Source organism: Chelmon rostratus, chromosome 10, assembly GCF_017976325.1.
Source record: "Chelmon rostratus isolate fCheRos1 chromosome 10, fCheRos1.pri, whole genome shotgun sequence".
Taxonomy (NCBI): Eukaryota; Metazoa; Chordata; class Actinopteri; order Chaetodontiformes; family Chaetodontidae; genus Chelmon; species Chelmon rostratus.
Genome location: NC_055667.1, coordinates 5,381,225 through 5,405,076, shown reverse-complemented (window position 1 = coordinate 5,405,076; position 23,852 = coordinate 5,381,225). Strand labels below are relative to the sequence as shown.

Below are 23,852 nucleotides of genomic sequence, written 5' to 3'. Positions count from 1 at the left end.
GAGAGACCCGTCCATCCTCATCCATGATGCCATGCTGCCCGGGCTCAATGAGTTTGCCTCTGTACGTTCCTTTTGAGTAAAAGTAGTGGGTTTGAACAATGTCTGTCTGTGCAGCCAATGTTCCTATGACCAAGTACTGTTTATCAAACACCAGCCCTAAATGTGTAATGCTCTCACTCTTCAGATGTTTGTCATCCGATGGATCTACTGACAATCCCACAGGCGTAAGGGTTCAGGACTCAAAATGCAGAATCTATACACAAAAGAAGTGTGTTTCACAAAAGTGTGGTTTATTAACAAAAAGCGCACTCAGGATATCTCAATACAAAACTAGAAATGCAAGGCAAACAAAGTACAAACAATAGGCGCAAGGTTCTTGACAAACAAACAAACAAAACTGTCAAAAGACTTTCAAAATTCTCAACAACAAAGTAACAAACAAAAGGCACAAGGATCCTAGGAAACAAACTCTTAAACTACTAACAAACACGACAAGGGTCTCTAGGACTACTCACATATCTTAACAATGCAAAACGGGCGGGGTAGACAATCAGACAGGAAGGACACCAGGAAGTCAAGGGTCTGAAATGAGAGGAGAATTAGGTTTCACAATAAAACAGGAAGTGAAAGATGAGACATGATGCTAGTGAACAAAACACATGAACAGACACGACGAGACAAGACAGTACACCCCCCCCGAGATCAAGGTTTTGTCCACAACGAAGCTCGTTGGAACCCAGGACCTCTCCAGTCCCAGGTACCTTGTTGGTGCGTTGCGAGGAGCTTCTTAAGTGTGTAGACGGGGCCTCCATCCACCAGGAGTGGAGGTGGAGGTGGTTCGGTTGTGGGTATCAGTGGGCTTGCTCGGTTTTGGTTTGGAAACATGGAAGGTGGGATGGAGTTTCATGGACCTAGGCAGTTTCAGATCAGATCCTGGGTTAATGTCTTTGGCAATGGAAAAGGGGCCCACAAAACTGGCTGCCAATTTTCGAGAGTGCACATGGAGAGGGAGGCCAGAACTTCTGGCCCTGGGAATACTGAGGAGCCGCCCTGCGATGTGGCGATCAGCTGCTGCCTTTGCCCGAGCCTGGTTCAGGCTCAGCATGCTCCGAACTGCAGCCCAGATGCGCCGGCATCGTCTCACCAAAACGTGGGTTGACGGGACGGTTACTTCTCGCTCGTTAACCTCGAAAAGAGGGGGTTGACATTCATACACACAATGAAATGGTGACATACCAGTGGCTGTGGTGGGGAGAGTGTTGTGTGCATATTCCACCCATGTCAGGTGGTCGCTCCAAGAAGTCTGGTTCTGTGAGAGTAAACAATGGAGGCAGGTCTCTTGGTCCTGATTCATTCTTTCACTTTGCCCGTTAGAATGAGGGTGGTAACCAGAGGTCAGGCTCACGTCGCCCCCAGCATCTGACAAAACTCTTTCCAAAAGTGAGAAATGAATTGAGGCCCTCGGTCTGAAACAACGTCCTTGGGTAGACCATGAATGCGAAATATTTCCTTTATCATGAATATAGCTGTGTCTTTGGCGGAGGGTAACTTGGGCAAAGTAATGAAATGTGCCATCTCAGAAAATCTGTCTACGGCCGTGTGTACAGTGGTATTACCTCTTGAGGTAGGAAGTCCAGTAAGTCCACTGAGAGATGGGTTCATGGTCTCTGCGGGATGACTAAGGGTTGTAGCAGTCCAGTAGGATTCTGATGGGGAATCTTGTTCCTGGAACAAATTTTACATGCTTGAACGTACTCCATTATGTCCTGTTTAAGTGGGGGCCACCAGAATCTTTGTCTAATAACAAATTCTGTCCGTCTCACCCCCGGATGACATGTAATTTAGGATTTGTGTGCCCAATGAATGACCTGCGACCGAAGCCGGTCGCTGGGACAACCTGCTGGGATATTATCACACTCACTAGCTTGCTGCACATCCTTTTCTATTTGCCAAGAAACCCCGACTACCACACAGTTCAGTGGCAGAATGGATTCGGGTTCCTTAGCGGCCGGTTCCGTTTTGTACAGACGTGACAGAGGGTCCGGTTTGGTGTTCTGAGAGTTAGTCCAAAAGGCATCACCAGGTACTCGTAGTGGCCACTGGGGGTATCAAAACCCTGTTTTCCACTCATCCCCCTCTCTGATGCGGATCAGGTGAAAAGCGTTGCGGAGATCCAGCTTGGTGAACCACTGGGCCTGTTGCACAAGCTCAAATGCAGAAGTCATTAGAGGCAAGGGATAATGATTCTTGACAGTGATCTTGTTTAACGAGCTATAGTCAATACAAGGCCTGAGAGACCCGCCTTTCTTGTCCACGACAAAGAATCCTGCCCCTGCGGGAGAGGATGAGGGCCGGATTATACTGGACTTGAGCGAAGCTTGGATGTGATTATCCATAGCCTTACGTTCTGGAACTGAGAGGGAGTAGGGAATAGGAGAATCGGTGGCTTTCAGTAAATTCAGTAAATTCTATTCCTCTGCTGATGTTTGCCTCCTGCATGTACAGGGGAGTTATGTGCGTGCAGCTGATGGAGTCTTTCTTCTGCAATTTGTCAAGGTTGCATCTTTTTAAAATCACAAAGGACAGTTGAGAGGGATGAAAGGTACCAGAAACAAAAGTTTGTGAATATGCTGCTATCGAGGAGATAATTATACAGTCATTTTCTGTTCAATGCTCCTAATTTGTATCTTTGTCTGAATTTTATTATCACTATTTCCTGGTTTGGATGTTGGGCTTTGAAACACTTTGGCGGCGTGTTGTCACACGGAAGAACGTTCAGAAATGGGACCACCACTTTTTTTCTTTTCACAGCATACATTTTGACTGGTCAGAGGAGGAAAAGCACAGTTTTGACTTACAGCAACGGCTGCTCTGTTCAATTGAATTGTTGAACTAAGCCATGACAGCGTGGCAGTGAGCCAACATGCACAACGGCACTTTTGCACAGAAGACATTTTAACACGTCACAGGAGCACATGTGTAAATAATGAAAACTGAATTCCATTTATTTAGTTACATCTTTGGATGACACACACACATAGATATTTACCTATACTCACAAGCAGACAAGGTGCTGCCAGCACTGACGGAGAAACAGCAACCATCCAGCTTCCTTTGACAAGAAAACACATTTGAGGATCCACAGGTTTATCAGCCCCAGCGAACCTCCACAGAGCACAACTCTATGGGTTTTATCTGTATTTAAATATTTCAATGTGTTTTGGTTCAGATCATCAAACTTTTTTAGCTTTACATGTTTACACCAACACACAGACACACATGGCCTGCTACCTGCTGGTTCCATTTACATTAACTACAGTGGACACGGTGAAATTCATAACAATGAATGGAGATGAATCACAATGAACACAGTAGAATTTATCAAAATAAAGTAGTCCTTGGAACTTTTGTGGAAACACAATTTGGCTGGCTGTCTGACAAGTAACAGCTGAATAATGAGATTTATCAACACTGCTAGCTTGTTTCCCCAACAATAATAATGGTTAAAATGTTTTATCACCATGAGCAAACTTGCAAATTCATGACCACCAATTGCATTCCATACATTATGCAAAACAACACTATGAACTGCACTGAATTTAAGCTCAAGGGAGATCAAGATTCCGTCAAAAATATATCAGGGTGAGAGACTCAACAGGAGCACAGTGACAGCTCACTCAAACAACATTAACTGGGGAGGTGTTGAAAGTAAAGTGTCATTGCGGAAAGACCTGGTGAACTCCAGGCAGGAAGTACTCTAAAGTCTTGAAGATCTCTCAGCACCTTTAATAATAATAATAATACATTTTATTTGTTAAAAGCGCCTTTCAGGACACTCAAGGACACTGTACATCACAAGAAATATCAAACAACAATACGATACAATAAAATAAAATAAAATAAAATCCATCCATCCATCCATCCATCCATTCTCTTCTGCTTATCCGGGTCGTGGGGGCAGCAGTCTAAGCAGGGAAGCCCAGACTTCCCTCTCCCCAGACACTTCCTCCAGCTCTTCCGGGGGACCCCGAGGCGTTCCCAGGCCAGCCGAACGACATAGTCCCTCCAGCGTGTCCTGGGTCTTCCCCGGGGCCTCTTCCCGGTGGGGCATGCCCGGAACACCCTCCCAGGAAGGTGTCCAGGAGGCATCCGTTGAAGATGCCCGAGCCACCTCAGCTGGCTCCTCTTGACGTGGAGGAGCAGCGGCTCTACTCTGAGCTCCTCCCGAGTGACAGAGCTCCTCACCCTATCTCTAAGGGAGCGCCCCGCCACCCTGCGGAGGAAACTCATTTCAGCTGCTTGTATCCGAGATCTTGTTCTTTCGGTCATGACCCAAAGTTCATGACCATAGGTGAGGGTAGGAACGTAGATTGACCGGTAAATCGAGAGCTTTGCCTTTCGGCTCAGCTCCTTCTTTACCACGACGGACCAGTACAATGCCGCCGAACCGATCCGCCTGTCAATCTCACGCTCCATCCTTCCCTCACTCGTGAACAAGACCCCAAGATACTTGAACTCCTCCACTTGAGGCAGGAGCTCTCTTCCAACCCAGAGGGGACAAGCCACCCATTTTCCGGTTGAGAACCATGGCCTCGGACTTGGAGGTGCTCATCCCAGCCGCTTCACACTCGGCTGCAAACCGCCCCAACACATGCTGGAGGTCCTGGTTCGAAGAAGCCAACAGGACAACATCATCCGCAAAAAGCAGAGGTCCCCAAACCAGACTCCCTCTGGCCCTTGGCTGCGCCTAGAAATTCTGACCATAAAAATAATGAACAGAACCGGTGACAAAGGGCTGCCCTGCCAGAGTCCAACATGCACTGGGAACAAGTTTGACTTACTGCCGGCAGACCCTCACTACCCGTTTGGGCCTGCCAAGTCTGTCCAGCTTTCTCCTCTGCCAGCGGATCCAGCTCAACACCAGGTGGTGATCAGTTGACAGCTCAGCCCCTCTCTTCACCCGAGTGTCCAAGACATACGGCCGAAGGTCAGATGACACGACCACAAAGTCGATCATTGACCTTCGGCCTAGAGTGTCCTGGTGCCATGTGCACTGATGGACACTCTTATGCTTGAACATGGTGTTCGTTATGGACAAACTGTGACTAGCACAGAAGTCCAATAACAGAACACCGCTCGGGTTCAGATCGGGGAGGCCGTTCCTCCCAATCACTCCTCTCCAGGTTACACTGTCGCTGCCCACGTGAGCGTTGAAGTCCCCCAGTAGAACGACAGAGTCCCCAGTCGGAGCACTTTCCAGCACCCCTCCCACAGACTCCAAGAAGGGTGGGTACTCTATACTGTTGTTCGGCCCGTAGGCCGAAACAATAGTGAGGCACCTGTCCCCAACCCGAAGTCATAGGGCAGCAACCCTCTCGTTCACCGGGGAAAACTCCAACACATGGCGGCTAAGGTGGGGAGCTATAAGCAAGCCCACACCGGCCCGCCGCCTCTCACCGCGGGCAACTCCAGAGTAGAAGAGAGTCCAGCCTCTCTCAAGGAGTTGGGTTCCAGAACCCAGGCTGTGCGTGGAGGTGAGCCCGACTATCTCTAGCCGGTACCGCTCAACCTCCCGCACTAGCTCGGGCTCCTTCCCCCCCAGCGAGGTGACATTCCATGTCCCCATTGCCAGATTCTGAGTCCAGGGATTGGGCCGCCGGGGCCCCCGCCCACGACTGCTACCCAATTCCCACCGCATCGGCCCCTTCTGATCCCTCCTGCGGGTGATGGGCCTACTGGAGGGCGGGCCCACGTCGCTCCTTCGGGCTTTGCCCGGCCGGGCCCCGTGAGCAAAGGCCCGGCCACCAGGCGCTCGCCTGCGAGCCCCAACCCCAGGCCTGGCTCCAGGGTGGGGCCCCGGTAACGCCAATCTGGGCGACGTAATGGTCCTTGTTTTATTTGTTTTCATAGGGGCTATGGACTTTTACTTTTTACTTCAGTAATGCAGTCAGTAAGGGAGGAGGGTGGGAGAGTGGAAGATGGTTTACTTGAGAGGTAGAGCTGGGTGTCATCCGCGTAGCAGTGGAAATGAATGTTATGTTTTTGGAAGATATTGCCAAGGGGGAGGAGGTAGATAATGGAGAGCAGGGGCCCCAGTACAGAGCCCTGGGGTACACCTGTACTGACGGAGGAAAGGTTGGACCGGGTGTGAGTAATGCTGATGGAAGATAACCTGTTCAGTAGAGTGTTGTCACCTCAAGACCTCAGGAGGGACCCACATGATGCCACCCCAAGAAACCAACCCCACCCTGCAAGGAATTGAATCATATGGCCTAAGATGAGCAACAACAAAGAATGGCAACAAGTAGACCAAGACCACAACAAAATACTAGAAGACACACTAGCAGGGACAGCTGAGAAGAAAGTCAGTATTCTCACAACAGTAACCTACAACCTGGCAAGGAAGCATTTTGGAGTCGTAGAGAAGAGAGGTAACAGCATGTCTGCGCACCAGCAAAGCAAAGGAGAGAGGGAAAGCCATCGATTAGGGGGAGAGATCAAGATGCTAAACAAGCAGTTCAAAAGAGCCCAGGCTGATTAAAAGGAAGGCAAGCTGGATTTGGAGAAAGGGCACCATTCCATCATGCTGGAAGAAGACAAAGGGATGTTTTGTGCCAAAGGAAGAGAACTCCTCAACTATTGACCAATTCAGATCAATCTCACTCCTTATGGTAGAAGGATTTTTTTTTCTTCTGTACGAGCCAAGAGGATGACCTCATACCTGTTAGAGAATGGATACATCAGCACTGCGATTCAGAGAGGGGGAATCCCAGGCTTCTCAGGCTGCCTGGTGTCATGACCCATGCTTGCATGCCGGCGTTTTGTTAAGTTTCCCGTTGTGTGTTGTCTTTGGTTTTTGTCAATCCTGTTTTATTTTGAAGGTTTATGTTATGTTTCTTGGGTTACTTTACTTCCTGTGTTTTCCAGTCCTTGTGATTGATGTGTTTCACCTGTGTGTCATTAGTGTTCCTGCCCTGTGTATATAAGTCCATGTCTTCCCCCCAGTCTTTGTTGCGTCGTTGTCTGCGTCACTTTGTGGTCTGTTTTCCCTTATTGAATCCCTTGCCATAGCCATAATCATAGCCATAGTACCTTAGTTAGTGTTTTGTCGCGTCATCTTTGTCCATGTCCGTGTCACTGTTCATGCCTGTGTTTTTCCCTTGGTTTATCTGTATTCATGTTTGTGCCTTGTTCCCGGTGAGTGTTTGTTTTGTTGTTACTTCTATAGTCTAGTTTTGTTGTTTTGTTATCGCTAGTTATAGCCCATTTTCAGTTCTTTGTTAGATTGTTCTTTTGCTTAGTTTTTATTTCATAGTAGCGTTTATAGCCTATTTTCAGATCTTTGTTAGATTGTTCTTTTGTTTTGTTTTTATTTCATAGTAGCGATATTCTCCTCCGAGTTTCCAGGAGTGAATTTTGTTTCTGTTGTTCTGGTAGTTTGTTCTTAAGGTCTTTTATAGCCGTTTGTTCCTTCCTCCTTCGGGAGCATTTTCTGTTCTTTATTTTATACATTGATAGTTGTTTCTAGTCTTGTCTTTGTCTATAGTCCTGCCACGTCTTGTGTGAGTTTAAAGTTCTGTCTTTGTCTATAGTCCTGCCACGTTTTGTGTTAGTGAGTTTCTTTTGTTGTCTTAGTCTTTTCCCCTGCTCTGTTGAGCTTGCATCTTTTGTGATTATTCATTGTTTCCCGGTGTTGTCTTCGTTCTCTGTGTGAACCTAGTTACCCTAGTGTGTGTTTATTCATGGTTCCCTGAGTTTTGGTTTACTCTGATTTTCTTTGTGTTAAATAAATTTGTTAATTTATATCTATGTCCCTTGTGCCTGCGTTTGGGTTCAACCCCTTAGTTCCCCTAAGTCCCCAACTTCCTGACACCTGGAACACACAGGTGTCCTCAGTCAGATGATCCATGAAGCCAAAACCAGCAAATGCAACCTGACTGTTGTCTGGCTGGATTTGGCCAATGCTTATGGATCAATCCCTCACACCCTCATCCATGCAGCATTGGACCACTACCACATCCCTCAGCACAATAAGGGAATGATCACTGGCTATTTTGATGGAATCCAGCAATGATTCAAGGCAGCCCATTTTACAACTCAGCAGCAAAGTCTAGAAAAGGGTATCTTGGCTGGCTGGACAATCTCCCCCATCCTCTTCGTCATGGCAATGAACCTCCTAATAACAGCTGTGGAAAAGGAAGCTTGGGGTCCAAAAATGGGGGCAGGCACCCCCAATAAGAAGTTACATGGATGACCTTACCGTGACAACCACAACCCATGTGGAGGCAAGGTGGGTGCTAACGGTTCTGGGCCACATGGCAACATGGACCAGAATGAAGTTTAAACCAAATCTCCTGCTGAGATCTGTATATAACACACTCCCAACCCCAGCAAACTTGCACAAGTGGGGCATGAGACCTCACTGCGCAGGCTCTGCGGGGGAGAGGGGCACCATGGTACACATTTTGTCCAGATATAAACCAGCACTCACACAAGGAAGGTACAGGTGGCGCCACGACAAGGTGCTCATGACACTTGCTGACATCTTAGAGCAGGAGAGAAAGAAGAAACGCCAACCAGCCTGAAGAGGCTAAATAGATCATCCTTATAGAACTTGCAGTCCCATGCGAAGAAGGGTGTGAACAGGCCTTTGAAAGAAAGAACACCAAATACCAGGACCTTCTACATGACTGCAAGGGGAAAGGTTGGCAAGCATGGCCATTCCTGAGTTCGGATGTAGAGGATTCCCTGCCTAGTCAGTGTGGAGGATGCTCACAGGAAGAGAGAGAAAGGCAGCAGCTCACCGAATGGGGGAGGCAGCAGAAAGAGCCTCTTGCTGGTTCTGGAGCAGGAGAGAGGAGTAAAGCTAAAGCCAGGAGGAGGAGATTGGCAGTGACTTGGCCACCGCTGCCGACCGACCTCCGGGAGGGTGTTGTCGTTAAGGGTCGAAACACCCGAGGAATGGTGGGACCCACCTGACGACTTCATCTCCTCCTGGTCAAGGTTACATTCACTCAAGGTGAATGTAGGAGAAGCATCTTCAGATGTATGTGCTCTCGAGAAGTGGGTCACCAAATCTATCCCCCTTCTTTGCCTCCTGTAAAGCTATATAGCTCTCAACCTCTGAAGCTGGAGGCCAGGTCTGGACCACCGGGGATGCTTCTTTGCTAATTAGTTTGTATCTCACTTCTGGGGCCCTAAAGGAAGTGACACACCTCATGGTTTGGGAACCGATTCTCTTCCTCTTTGCTCACAGACCTGGGGATGTCACGACAGCAGGTGAACTCTTCTCAGCAGGATGAGCTATCACCTCCATCCTTGTACAACTGGATAACTGGCGTTGGCAGTGTAATAGTTGTTAAACAGTTTACGGTTGTGAAACACTTAAATGTATCTTTTTATCCTGTATATGCAGATCCAAAGTAAACAGTTTGATCAGACTGATCAATTGATTGAACAGAATGAGGTGAAATGTATTTATTTAAGTAAGTAAGTTTTTTTCCTTTTTTACAGTTACAGAAATTGAGGTGTGGATTGAGATGGTGATAAAAACAGATGAGACAAATTATTGATGAGGATATATCTGTTTATTGATTCACTTCAAATGAAATCAGAGTTCACAGATGTTTTGAGAGTGATGTCACCGAGGATTGACATCCCGGTGGAAGTCACATTGTCAGTGGGAGTGACAGCACATGGCTGGGATCATCACAGAGGCTTGGCACATACATAAGGTTTCTTGTCTGAGCAGAAAGATTTACCTTTAAAATAAATTCAAGACAAACAGACAATTAGAGCGGCAACATATTATTTCTTTCATTATTTCTCTTTTTTTTTCTCATTTGGTCAATGAAGCGTCACATTGTAGTGAAAAGTGTCTATTACAGTTTCCAAAAAGTAACAAATGTGTTTATTTTTCTTCTAATGTAATGTATAAATAAAACATAATTCAAATAAATAAACTAATAAAAACACATCATGTAATTAATTAATGACAATAATGAGATAATCAGTGTGTACCTTTGTTGTTAACCTCAGAGCAATATTTTCCTTCACTCCTGGGTTGGAAATTCTCCTGAAAAAAAGGGGGTTTTAGGGGTCAGTTCACTCAAAAAACATCTTTTACCACCGCTGAAACCTTTTGCCACCATTCAAACACAATGACGGTAAACAGTGCTAAAAAAATGAATTGAATGTCCCGGTTTCCTGAGATAATTCTGTGTATCTAGCAGTCCAAATTCCACTCTCATGAGGGATAAATATCTTTTCAATGTCAGTAAAAAATAAATAATATCACGGGGATAGCTGCATCACATCCCATCAATTGTTCAGTCGCTCACCTTTGCTGAACTAACTCGTCCAATCCAAGCTTCTCTGTTTGAGCCAGCCCCCTTTTTAACCATTTCTTTAACAAAGTCCCTTTCGGCTTCGGTGTCTATTTTGGCCAATTCCCCACCCGCAGCAGCGCAGGCAGCCTAATGAGCAAATCAAAGAGTGAAGCAGAAAAAGTGAAAAATACAGTCATATAGAGATGATGTCAGTTGCATGAGGGCACAGGATGGACCATCTACATATGAGGACTTACTCTACTTAAAAATTATTGTAAGAACAAGCTGTGATGAATACAGATGATGAATACAGTGAGGCAGTTGTGACTGATATTGCTCCACAAAGTACCTGTGCATCATCCCATGCCAATTCACTTAACCTGACCACGTAGCACCTGTCACGAAACTGTCTCCATGGAGAAGGGCATCCACCTTTTTCTGGACCTACATGACAGAGGTATGGCAGGAGAAAAATTAGATTGCCCTCACTGATGTTTGTTTGTAAATGTTGCCAGGCTTCTGCCAAATCATGTGGGTATCTCCCAAAGCATGTCTTTTTAAAACAATATTCCCCATTTTCCCAGGATAGTTTTTCCTTGCTGAGCCACAGCAAAGGGATGCTTCAAAACCAAATGTAACTTATCATTTTTAAGTCAAGGAGGAGTCAGTGCCTTCTGCTGATAAGAGGCTGAGGTGGGCGCAAGTGAATGAGGAGGAATAACTGAGGTTCAGGCACAAGAGCTTTACAACAGCTGTTTCAGACTGCTGGATCATTTCACTGACCTAGACTACACCTATCTCCTGCCTAAACTTAACCATCTCCACTAGTTTTCTAGTCCTGCAGCTGATTAATGTGACATGAAATGTGCTACAAGTTGAATGAGTGTTCCTATGGCAGCCCAGCGCTAATTTGCAATGATTTTTTGACTCGGAACAAATATAGCTCATGCTGACTTTATGGGCAACCCAGCAGAAAAGCTGTCCAACAACAGCTGGAGGGCAGAAAAGTCATTTTTGAAACTTATCAGTCTTGGAGTCTGCAGTCACAATTCTAGGAAACACCAACCTTGAGCCTGTGGACACAAAGAAAAAATGACACTTGGAACTGACGTTGTCATGTTGTTGCCAAGAACACATTTTCATTTCAATGTTCTTAATAATGTCATTTTGAAAAGTCAAGAGCTGCAGTGGGACTAAGGGTTTAGGTTTTAACAAGACCTGAGCTCATTCAAAATGATTATTTTGTGCATGTTACTTACATTTGCTCCAGTCCACAGTCCACTGGTCAAACAGAGGATCACACAGAAAAAAAGACCCGATGCCATCTATGTAAAGATATAAAGAGAAGAAAAAAATGCACCATGAAGACGATTGCATTGTCTTAACGGGAGACTCAATTCCTAAAATGCTATTTGATTTCAGAGGATGATGCAGGTGGACACTAAATGTACTTGATAATGAACAGATCAAGAACCTTTTCTGTGTATATACATCGAAACAGCACATACTCTGATGTGAAGGCAAGAATTAAAACCCTACCTTGCTGTGATGATCAGATGAGGTTTCCTTTGCAGCACGTAGAGTTGCAGGATGTCTTGGAAAGGGAATCACAGTCTTTATATATCTTCTCTGTGTGCAATGCCTCGGATCATGTGATACTATTTAGTTTGTATAATGAATTCTTGGGGTGGAAAATATGCAGATCAGAGAAATTCGATTTCCATGCCGGATTGGGTGGGGAGCAGCCGAAAGAAGGAGAATGTAGCGAATTCTGAATAATGTGCACAGACTTTAAGAAAGACCAGAATACTCTTTCAATAATGTATTAGAAAATAAACACACAGCATTTGGAGGCATCAGCCACAGCACTTGCTTCAGAAATTTGATCATGGGTTGTAATTCTGAACGCTGATCGGTTGACTGGCATTTTGTATGGTGAGTTGTAACAGTTATGTATTTGCATTCTGTTCAGTAACTTCTGCATATATGTTGTTTGCCGAGCAGGTAAATGTGGCACGTGACGACATCAAATACATTAACACCAGTGAAGAGAACCAGTCTTAGTTAATTTAAACACAAGATACTTGTGCTCAAAAAGAGGTTTCATTCTCAGTGAAGAACCTTGGAGCTCTAATCTGCCTCTATACATGCCGAAGAGCAGTGATTCCTAACACGTCTCTGGGGGTCATCAGGTGTATACCTCCCTTCAACGGTGTTTCGCCTACTTAGTCCCACTACACCTCCAGGAGGCTAGGCGGTGAACTCCGGCGTCTCAGAGTCACCCCCCCTAGTGCCAGTTCACACTGCTCCTACACAACCCAAACAGCACTGCCACGTTCAACTGACCCAGGAGATGCTCCAAGTAGTGGCCAGTACCGATGCTACCATTTAGCTAATGCTAATGCTAATGCTAACCGCTAAGAAGAACAAAAGAAGAGAATACAGTTTTGATGCTACCATTTAGCTAATGCCAATGCTAAATGCTAACCGCTACCTGCTAAGAGGAACAGAAGAAGACAATACAGCTAGATTCACCTATATTGTTAATATTAACTGCTAGATGCCAATACTAACTGCTAAGATACTATCATACTACCACCGCTTTAGCTATTGTTAGCTGCTACAATGCTACCACAGGCCTAGATGCCACATGTAACTGCCATTTGCCGCACTACCATCTACCCCTGCCTCTCACCAACTGCACCAATAAAAGCGGGGTGGGAATACAAACCCTGGTTTGGGTAGCGGGTAGAAAATAAAGAGGTAGAATCAAAGATGAAAGTAGGGATTGGATACAGACCCTTGTTCGGGTAGGGGGTAGAAAATTTAGAGGGTGCTGAAGGTGGAGGCTTAATCCACAGACTAGATTTAACAGCCTCGTCTAACATTTCCTTCAAGTAGAAAACAAAACAGGAAAACAACCAAAAAAAGACCAAACAAACAAGCCAACTCTGTATCTTACAACACAAACTCACCTGAACAGGCCACATGGTGCCAAAGAGAGACTGTAGCTGGCCACACCCCCACCTTATCTACACGTCCTCCTTCTGGATCTCTTCCTGTTGGGAGAGCGAGAAGATGGGGCGGCGAAAGCAGAGCAGAGGAGAGGTTTGGGGAAAGCAGAGCAGATGAGAGGTGTCTTGTTCAGACTTTAATCTCTTCTCCTGCCGGATTAGGCATGCATGTCCTCTGCCTCCCCCCACTCCCTCACTGCCCCTATTTCACCCCCCAACTACTATTATTTCTCCTTATCCATATCCACTGACTAGACCGAGCAGCCTCATCTGACATCTCCCTCACTGTCTTCCTTAAGTTTTGCTCCTGCATTCGCAGTTCTCTCAACAGTGAAACAGCTGACCCTGCAACAACACCTCTACACCCCACTTCAACCGGACAAACCCTGGTCCTCCATCCCCTCTGCTCAGATTCTGTCTTTAAATCTGCATACCTAGTCTTCTTCCTTTCATAAGATGCCTCCACTGAATTTTCCCAAGGGACTGTTAACTCAATAAAATACACAGTCTTTTTACTCATGGACCATAAGACAATGTCCGGCCTCAGATTACTTTAAACTTTTTCCTGGGGCACAACTAGCTTTCCTCCCAAGTCGACCTGCATTTGCCAATCATCAGCCCCTACCAGGCAGCCACCTACCTGCCTTCTCCCTGACTTAGCAGCTCTATTTTTCTCCCCCTCTCGAACAAACTGCACACCTAACCTCTCCTTTCTAGAACTTCCAGAATTCACCTGCTTCCTTCCCTCTTCAATGCCTGCGGCTAAGCTTCTCAGCACCTGATTATGCCGCCATGTATACCGGCCATGTGATAAGCTAATTCTACAACCTGACAAAATGTGCTTTAAACTTGCTGTACCTGAGCAGAGTGGGCACGATTGATCGCGACATACGATGTGTTGCCAACACATCGTCCAGAGGTCCCTCCAACTAAGTTTTCTCTTCTAAAAACCTTCCCAATTCAACCATTGTCCCTGTTTGGCCTGACCAACTGCTTTTGCCCCCCTTAACAACTCCTTCTGCCTTCGCACCTGTTCCACTTCAGGCTTTCTTTTCTCTTTTAGACCTGCTTTGCTCCACACTGGTTTGCCTTGGCCAAGCCCCAAGCCTCCCCGGCCAAATTTCCGCATGCCACAATCTCAGTTTTCCTGGGAGCCCTGACTTATCTATTCTCTCCAGCCCTTCTGCAACATCCTTTCTAAATTGCACAACCTGTTCAACATCATTCAGGTCCATTATCATTATACCACTGTCCTAGACTCTTGACTGATTTCTCCCTAATTGTTGGGATTTCCTCACCATCTATAGCAAAGTTCCTATCACCTACTTATAGTATATTGAAATACTCCTTGACTTACTAGGCTTAATCTTCATACTAGTCCACTTAAGATTCTGATTGACTTTATCTAACAACTTCCTTGTACATGGCACTGTTGAAGTCAGCAGTGTCATATCATCCATATAAGCCCTAATTGGTGGAAGACGCATTCCATTCTCTCCCTACCTACGACCCACTTGGAAGCCCTAATAATTACCTCCATAGCCATTGTGAAAGCTAGCGGGGATACTGTACATCCTGCCATAATACCAACCTCCAATCTTTGCCAGCCTGTTGTGAGCTCTGCGATACTTGCACACAGTCTGATGTCTTGGAAATATGCTTTCACCAAGTTAACAACTATCTCCAGCACTTTAGAGTAGTGAAAGGAACTCCAAATAAGGCTATGTGGCACTGAGCCAAACGCATTAGCCAGATCTAAAAATACAACATTCAAGTCTCTTTTCTCCCTCTTAGCTGTCTGAATCTGATGCCAAATCATGCTGGTATGCTCAAGCACCCCGCAAATCCTGGTATCCCTGCTTTTTGCACAGTCGAATCTATCATACCATTCCTTTCTAAGTAATTAGCCAGCCTCTGTGCGATGATACTAAAGAAAATTTTTCCCTCAACATTTAGGAGAGAAATCATCCGAAACTGGCTAAGGTCCGATGACTCCTTGTCCTTAGGGATGAAGACACCTCCTGCCCTGCGCCATGCTCTTGTAATACTTTGTTTCTCCCAAACTATTCTCAGGTATCTCCTTAGTGTCCTTAAGATGCCAGGTGCACTCTTATAGACACGGTAGGGGACTCCATTAGTTCCTGGTGCCGAAGAAGCCTTTGCATGCCTAACCACCTCCACAACTTCTCTCCACCTAGGTGGGCTCACATCCATCTCCTGCTCGACTTCCCCTAATGGTGGCATGTCAGGTGGAAGACCTATGTTCCTATTCTCCTTTGAATCTTTAAAGAGAACATTGACAAGCCTGCTGACTTCTAAAAGTAGTTCCACTTTCTCATCCTGTTCACCGTTATCTACATATACACTGACTAGTTAGACTTGTGTTCGTTGAAAGGTCACCTCACTCCTTTTTTTCTATGTGGTTGTTTGTTCTCTGCAGGCCAAAAAAATGAAAAAACAAATTATTGACGAGTTCATGTCAAACAACAAGTTTCTTCTTGTGCCACGGCTGGTCAATCAAGCTCTTTGATGAGCTCTGTCCTGTCACACAGTTCCATAGACGCAGGAAGTAAGAGAACCTAACACTTTTTAACATCTGTTCACACTGTTTGTTCCCAGTTTGCATTTGCAAAGTTACTTCACTGTCCTTCCTCCCCACAGATACTATGTCCTGCTGATCACAGGTGACGAAGAGACCTTTTCTTTTGGGAACAAGGCGTTCCTCTCATTTGCCAGCACAAATGCCAAGGAGGTTGTTAGATTTGCTTATGTGTACCAGCGGCTACAGCAGCCTCTTTGTGACATCCTCATGTAAAACAAAGACAGCGCACAGTCACCAACCCAGGTACACTCATACATGCCCAACGGTACAGCTGCCAGTTCCACTGTGAAACCACAGGATCTATGGGGATCTGAGAATTGGTATCACTTTAGGATGTGGAATGTATGAAATGACAAAGTAATTTCAAGGGTAATTCCTGAATTACACCATTAAAACAAAACAGGACACTCAAAACAGTCTTTAAATAATCTTTGAAATAGACACTTAACATAAAAACCCAAACTCCCATAAAAACTGCTTTATACAAGATCCTGAGTGCTTTTTTTTTGACTCAGGTGGTGATCTTGAAGAGGCGTAATGCTGCAGGCAAGGCCCTGTTTAAGCCAGTGACCTCCTGGAACGGCAGTGAGGAAGACAAGCAGCATCTTCAGGAGGAGCTGGAGTGACTTCAGAGAGACCCGTCCATCAGTGAAGATTATTCTTCAGTTCTGATATAACTGATGCTATAGCAGCATCTTATGCCAACGTCTTTAGGTGCAGCCGTTGTTGTTATGGAAAAAGATTGACTGACATGTTAAGATTAGATCATCTTGAATTGTGTCAACATGAAAGTAAAGTCAAGGTTAGTGTGTGCTTGCTTGTAACCACGTGTATATGATTTTGACAAACACTGTTCATTTTAATGAATTGGTGATGGAGTCTTTATTCTGCAATTTGTCAAGGTTGTATCTTTTTAAAATCACAAAGGACAGTTAAGAGCTATTCAAGGTACCAGAAATAACATTTTGTGAATATGCTGCTAACTAGGAGTTAATAATCCAGACATTTTCTGTTCAGTGCTCCTAATTTGTATCTTTGTCTGAATTTTATTATCACTGTTTCCTGGTTTGGATGTTGGGCTTTGAAACACTTTGGCAGCGTGTTGTCACACGGAAGAACAGTCAGAAAAGGGACCACCGCTTTTTACTTTTCACAGCATACATTTTGACTGGTCAGAGGAGGAAAAGCACAGTTTTGACTTACAGCAACGGCTGCTCTGTTCCATTGAAGTGTTGAAATAAGCCATGACAGCATGGTGGTGAGCCAACATGCACAACGGCACTTTTGCACAGAAGACATTTTAACACATCACAGGAGCACATGTGTAAATAATGAAAACTGAATTCCATTTATTTAGTTACATCTTTGGATGACACACACACATAGATATTTACCTATACTCACAAGAAGACAAGTTGCTGCCAGCACTGACGGAGAAACAGCAACCATCCAGCTTCCTTTGACAAGAAAACACATTTGAGGATCCACAGGTTTATCAGCCCCAGTGAGCCTCCACAGAGCACAACTCTATGGGTTTTATCTGTATTTAAATATTTCAACGTGTTTTGGTTCAGATCATCAAACTTTTTTAGCTTTACATGTTTACACCAACACACAGACACACATGGCCTGCTACCTGCTGGTTCCAATTCGATTAACCACAGTGGACACGGTGAAATTCATAACAATGAGTGGAGATGAATCACAATGAACACAGTAGAATTTGTCAAAATAAAGTAGTTCCTTGGAACTTTTGTGGAAACACAATTTGGCTGTCTGTCTGACAAGTAACAGCTGAATAATGAGATTTATCAACACTGCTAGCTTGTTTCCCCAACAATAATAATGGTTAAAATGTTTTATCACTATGAGCAAACTTGCCAATTCATGACCACCAATTGCATTCCATAGATAATGCAAAACAACCCTATGAACTGCACTGAATTTAAGCTCAAGGGAGATCAAGATTCTGTCAAAAATATATCAGGGTGAGAGACTCAACAGGACAGAGACAACTGAAGGGCCAGGACTGAACTACTAGTACACAGTGACAGCTCACTCAAACAACATTAACTGGGGAGGTGTTGAAAGTAAAGTGTCATTGCGGAAAGACCTGGTGAACTCCAGGCAGGAAGTACTCTAAAGTCTTGAAGATCTCTCAGCACCTTTGTCACCTTAAGACCTCAGGAGGGACCCACATGATACCACCCCAAGAAATCAACCCCAACCTGCAAGGAATTGAATCATATGGCCTAAGATGAGCAACAACAAAGAATGGCAACAACTAGACCAAGACCTCAACAAAATACTAGAAGACACACTAGCAGGGACAGCTGAGAAGAAAGTCAATATTCTCAAAACAGTAACCTACAACCTGGCAAGGGAGTGTTTTGGAGTTGAAGAGACGAGAGGTAACAGCAAGTCTGCGCACCAGCCATGCAAAGGAGAGAGGGAAATCCATCCATTAAGGGGAGAGATCAAGATGCCAAAGAAGCAGTTCAAAAGAGCCCAGGATCTTGAAAGATGAAAGGGAAGGTATCAAGGACATGACGCGTCAACTCTGGGAACGCCTATGTAGAGTATGTAGAGTACCACGAAGAAGAAGAAGGATCAAAACAAAAGATCACAGTTCACCAAAGACCCCTTCCGATTCACCAGGACACTGCTGGGAGAAGCGAAATCTGGAAAGCTGATTAGTTCCAGAGAAGATGCTGAGATGAAGAGGCTTTCCTGAGGGAGATCCACAATGACAGCTACAGAGACCAGGTCCTGGATGCCAACCCAAGCATTGTCAGGACAAAGACTCCAGAAAAAGAGCTCAGCATCAATGAACCATCTTGGAAGGTGGTCCAAGAGGTGGTGTAGAAGGCCAGAACAGAAATGATTCAAGACAGCCCATTTTACAACTCAGTGGCAATGTCTAGAAAAGGGTATCGTAGCTGGCTGTACAATCTCCCCCATCCTCTTCGCCATGGCAATGAACCTCCTAATAACAGCTGTGGAAAAGAAAGCTCGGGGTCCAAAAATGGGGGCAGGCACCCCTAATAAGAAGTTACATGGATGATCTTATCGTGACAACCACAACCCATGTGGAGGCGAGGTGGATGCTAACGGTTCTGGGCCACATGGCAACATGGACCAGAATGAAGTTTAAGCCAAATCTCCTGCTGAGATCTGTATATGATGCACTCCCAACCCCAGCAAACTTGCACAAGTGGGGCATGAGACCTCATTGCGCAGGCTCTGCGGGGGAGAGGGTGATGGGGATCTCCCACTGCCTCGCCAAGGACCAGATACTGACTGGATCAGGGTCAAATTATAATTCTTTGCCTAATTCTTAACTCTTAAAATTATCACTTATAATCTTAAAATTCTAAGTCTTAGGAGAGATCAGCTTTTCTTTAAAAAATGCACAGAGTCTGGAAAAAGAGTCAGAGTCCAAAAGAGTTGAGTCCAGGGAGCTTTATTCTCTTCACAGATCAAAAAGCCCAGGCAAGTCCTGCCAAAAAAAAATGCCCCAATTCTGTTCTGGACATCACCTTTTATACATTTGTCAAGGGGCTTGGCCATACAGTTTGGCCACATCCTTTTTTATCAAATTACATCTTACACTGATTTTATTGGTGTTTTCACCGAGGGGGGTCTTCCCCTTTAATGCATAATGAATTATCTCTGACCTAGTTTTCTACTGGGATCTTAGGAACTTTCCAGAACATCTCCTTGTACTAAATTCAGTAGGTTATCTCTATTTTAATGTTTTTATTGGTGTCTAGCCAACTCTTAGGACATTTTTTAAAAAGATTTACATAACAGAACATAGGCCAGGCCAAGCAAAACAGAGATAGTAAAACAGGGATAGTATAATCAAGCAAAACAGAGGTTTCACTAAACAAACATAGATATAATCTTTAAGTAAGATAACATGTACAGAAATCCTCCTCATGTGCCTGTCTTCCTCTTGCCCCTGAGCACAGAGTGAGCACAGAATGGACAGAGTGAAGAGACACAATCTTGTTGTAAACCCTCAGACGGACACTACAAGGGGCACCATGGTACACATCTTGTCCGGATGTAAAACAGCACTCACACAAGGAAGGTACAGGTGGCGCCACGACAAGGTGCTCATGACACTTGCTGACATCTTAGAGCAGGGGAGAAAGAAGAAATGGCAACCACTTCAGAAAATAGCATCAATCCAGTTCGTAAGGGAGGATAGGAAGCCAAAACACACCACATCAACAAGAACCAGTCTGCGAAAAAAAGCCCAATCATGAAAATGAAGGTCGACCTGGGAGGAAGACTGCAGTTCCCCCAGGTCTTCCAGATAACCCTGAGACGGGATGTGGTATTGCTGGTTATGGAGCAGGAGAGAGGAGTAAAGCTAAAGCCAGGAGGAGGAGATGGGCAGTGACTTGGAGGGTGTTGTCGTTAAGGGTCGAAACACCCGAGGAACGGTGTCATCGACATCATCTCCTCCTTGTCAAGGCTTCACTCAAGTCGAATGTAGGAGAAGCATCTTCAGATGTATGTTCTCTCAAGAAGTGGGTCACCAAATCTATCCCCCTTCATTGCCTCCTGTAAAGCTATATAGCTCTCAACCTCTGAAGCTGGAGGCCAGGTCTGGACCATTGGGGATGCTTCTTTGCTAATCAGTTTGTGATTCCGCACCTCATGGTTTGGGAACCTATTCTCTTCCTCTTTGCTCACAGACCTGGGGATGTCACGTCAGCAGGATGAGCTATCACCTCCATTCTTGTACAACTGGATAACTGGCGTTGGCAGTGTAATAGTTGTTAAACAGTTTACGGTTGTGAAACACTAAAATGCATCTTTTTATACTGTATATGCAGATCCAAAGTAAATAGTTTGATCAGACTGATCAATTGATTGAAGGGAATGAGGTGAAATGTCTTTTTTTATATATGAACCAATATCTGAGTTTTTTCCTTTTTAACTTTTATAGAAATTGAGGTGTGGATTGAGATGTTTATAAAAACAGAGGAGACAAATTATTGATGAGGATATATCTGTTTATTGATTCACCTCAAATGAAATCAGAGTTCACAGATCTTTTGAGAGTGATGTCACCGAGGCTTGACATCCCGGTGGAAGTCACATCGTCAGTGGGAGAGTGACGTTGTAATCTCAGCAGAAGTGACAGCACATGGGTGGGATCATCACAGAGGCTTGGAACATACATAAGGTTTCTTGTCTGAGCAGAAAGATATACCTTTAAAATAAATTCAAGACAAACAGACAATTAGAGCGGCAACATATTATTTCTTTCATTATTTCTCTTTTTTTTCCCTCATTTGGTCAATGAAACGTCACATTGTAGTGAAAAGTGTCTATTACAGTTTCCAAAAAGTAACAAATGTGTTTATTTTTCTTCTAATGTAATGTACAAATAAAACATAATTCAAAAAAATGAATTAATAAAAACATGTCATGTAATTAATTAATGACAATAATGAGATAATCAGTGTGTACCTTTGTTGTTAACCTCAGAGCAATATTTTCCTTCACTCCTGGGTTGGAAATTCTCCTGGAAAAAAAGGGGGTTTTAAGGGTAAGTTCACTCAAAAAACATCTTTTACCACTGCTGAAACCTTTTGCCACCATTCCAACACAATGACGGTAAACAGTGCTAAAAAAATGAATTGAATGTCCCGGTTTCCTGAGATAATTCTGTGTATCTAGCAGTCCAAATTCCACTCTCATGAGGGATAAATATCTTTTTAATGTGAGTAGAAAATAAATAATATCACGGAGATAGCTGCATCACATCCCATCAATTGTTCAGTCGCTCACCTTTGCTGAACTAACTTGTCCAATCCAAGCTTCTCTGTTTGAGCCAGCCCCCTTTTTAACCATTTCTTTAACAAAGTCCCTTTCGGCTTCGGTGTCTATTTTGGCCAATTCCCCACCCGCAGCAGCGCAGGCCGCCTAATGAGCAAATCAAAGAGTGAAGCAGAAAAAGTGAAAAATACAGTCATATAGAGATGGTGTAAGTTGTATGAGGGCCCAGGATGGACCATCTACATATGAGGACTTACTCTACTTAATAATTATTGTAAGAACAAGCTGTGATGAATACAGATGATGAATACAGTGAGGCAGTTGTGACTGATATTGCTCCACAAAGTACCTGTGCATCATCCCATGCCAATTCACTTAACCTGACCACGTAGCACCTGTCACGAAACTGTCTCCATGGAGAAGGGCATCCACCTTCTTCTGGACCTGCATGGCAGAGGTATGGCAGGAGAAAAATTAGATTGTTGTCACTGATGTTTTTTTGTAAATGTTGCCAAGATCGGCTGAAGATAATCGGAGGCTTCTGCCAAATCATGTGAGTATCTTCCGAAGCATGTCTTTTTAATACAATATTCCCCATTTTTCCCAGGATAGAGTTTCCTTGCTGAGCCACAGCGAAGGGATGCTTCAAAACCAAATGTAACTTATCATTTTTAAGTCAAGGAGGAGTCAGTGCCTTCTGCTGATAAGAGGCTGAGGTGGGCGCAAGTGATGAGGAGGAATAACTGAGGTTCCGGCACAAGAGCTTTACAACAGCTGTTTCAGACTGCTGGATCATTTCACTGACCTAGACTACATCTATCTCCTGCCTAAACTTAACCATCTCCACCAGTTTTCTAGTCCTGCAGCTGATTTATGTTACATGAAATTTGCTCCAATTGAATGAGCGTTCCTATGGCAGCCCAGCGCTAATTTGAAATGATTTTTTGACCCGTAACAAATATAGTTAATGCTGACTTTATGGGCAACCCAGCAGAAAAGCTGTCCAACAACAGCTGGAGGGCAGAAAAGTCATTTTTGAAACTTATCAGTCTTGGAGTCTGCAGTCACAATTCTAGGAAACACCAACCTTGAGCCTGTGGACACAAAGAAAAAATGACACTTGGAACTGACGTTGTCATGTTGTTGCCAAAAACACATTTTCATTTCAATGTTCCTTATAATGTCATGTTAAAAAGTCAAGAGCTGCAGTGGGACTAAGGGTTTAGGTTTTAACAAGACCTGAGCTCATTGAAAATGATTATATTGTGCATGTTACTTACATTTGCTCCAGTCCACAGTCCACTGGTCAAACAGAGGATCACACAGAATAAAAGACCTGATGCCATCTATGTAAAGATATAAAGAGAAGAAAAAAATGCACCATGAAGACGATTGCATTGTCTTTACAGGAGACTCAATTCCTAAAATGCTCTTTGATTTCAGAGGATGATGCAGGTGGACACTAAATGTACTTGATAATGAACAGATCAAGAACCTTTTCTGTGTATATACATCGAAACAGCTGATGCTCTGATGTGAAGGCAAGAATTAAAACCCTACCTTGCTGTGATGATCAGATGAGGTTTCCTTTGCAGCACGTAGAGTTGCAGGATGTCTTGGAAAGGGAATCACAGTCTTTATATATCTTCTCTGTGTGCAATGCCTCGGATCATGTGATACTATTTAGTTTGTATAATGAATACTTGGGGCAGAAAATATGCAGATCAGAGAAATTCGATTTCCATGCCGGATTGGGTGGGGAGCAGCTGAAAGAAGGAGAATGTAACGAATTTTGAATAATGTGCACAGACTTTAAGAAAGACCAGAATACTCTTTCAATAATGTATTAGAAAAAAAACACACAGCATTTGGAGGCATCAGCCACAGCACTTGCTTCAGAAATTTGATTATGGGTTGTATCTCTGAACGTTGATCGGTTGACTGGCATTTTGTAGCAGTGTGTTGTAACAGTTATGTATTTGCATTCTGTTCATTAACTTCTGCATATATGTTGTTTGCCGGGCAGGTAAATGTGGCACATGACGACATCAAATACATCAACACCAGTGAAGAGAACCAGTCTTTCAAGAGAACATTGACAAGCCTGCT

At 44.3% G+C, this 23,852-nt stretch overlaps 1 protein-coding gene across 1 annotated transcript; it reads right to left on the bottom strand.

The window, feature by feature from the left end:
• Positions 1 to 2,108: 2,108 nt before the first annotated feature.
• On the bottom strand, positions 2,109 to 23,089 carry LOC121613400 (galactose-specific lectin nattectin-like). The gene is made up of 6 exons (XM_041946781.1): positions 23,024 to 23,089; positions 22,831 to 22,837; positions 22,093 to 22,187; positions 21,756 to 21,890; positions 21,435 to 21,489; positions 2,109 to 2,413 (listed from the first exon to the last, which is right to left on the bottom strand). Exons 1-6 carry the CDS (start codon positions 23,087 to 23,089, stop codon positions 2,109 to 2,111), a joined length of 663 nt encoding a protein of 220 aa, XP_041802715.1.
• Positions 23,090 to 23,852: the final 763 nt, after the last annotated feature.

Bases quoted from the DNA above. Each gene is read 5' to 3' on its own strand.
- LOC121613400 (XM_041946781.1), bottom strand. From the start codon at position 23,089: ATGGCATCAGGTCTTTTATTCTGTGTGATCCTCTGTTTGACCAGTGGA. The intron at 21,891-22,092 runs GTACTTTGTGGA...TTTGCTCATTAG, and splicing joins TGGCATGGGATGATGCACAG to GCGGCCTGCGCTGCTGCGGG. The intron at 2,414-21,434 runs GTACACACTGAT...ACTCCCTCTCAG, and splicing joins CTCTGAGGTTAACAACAAAG to TTCCAGAACGTAAGGCTATG.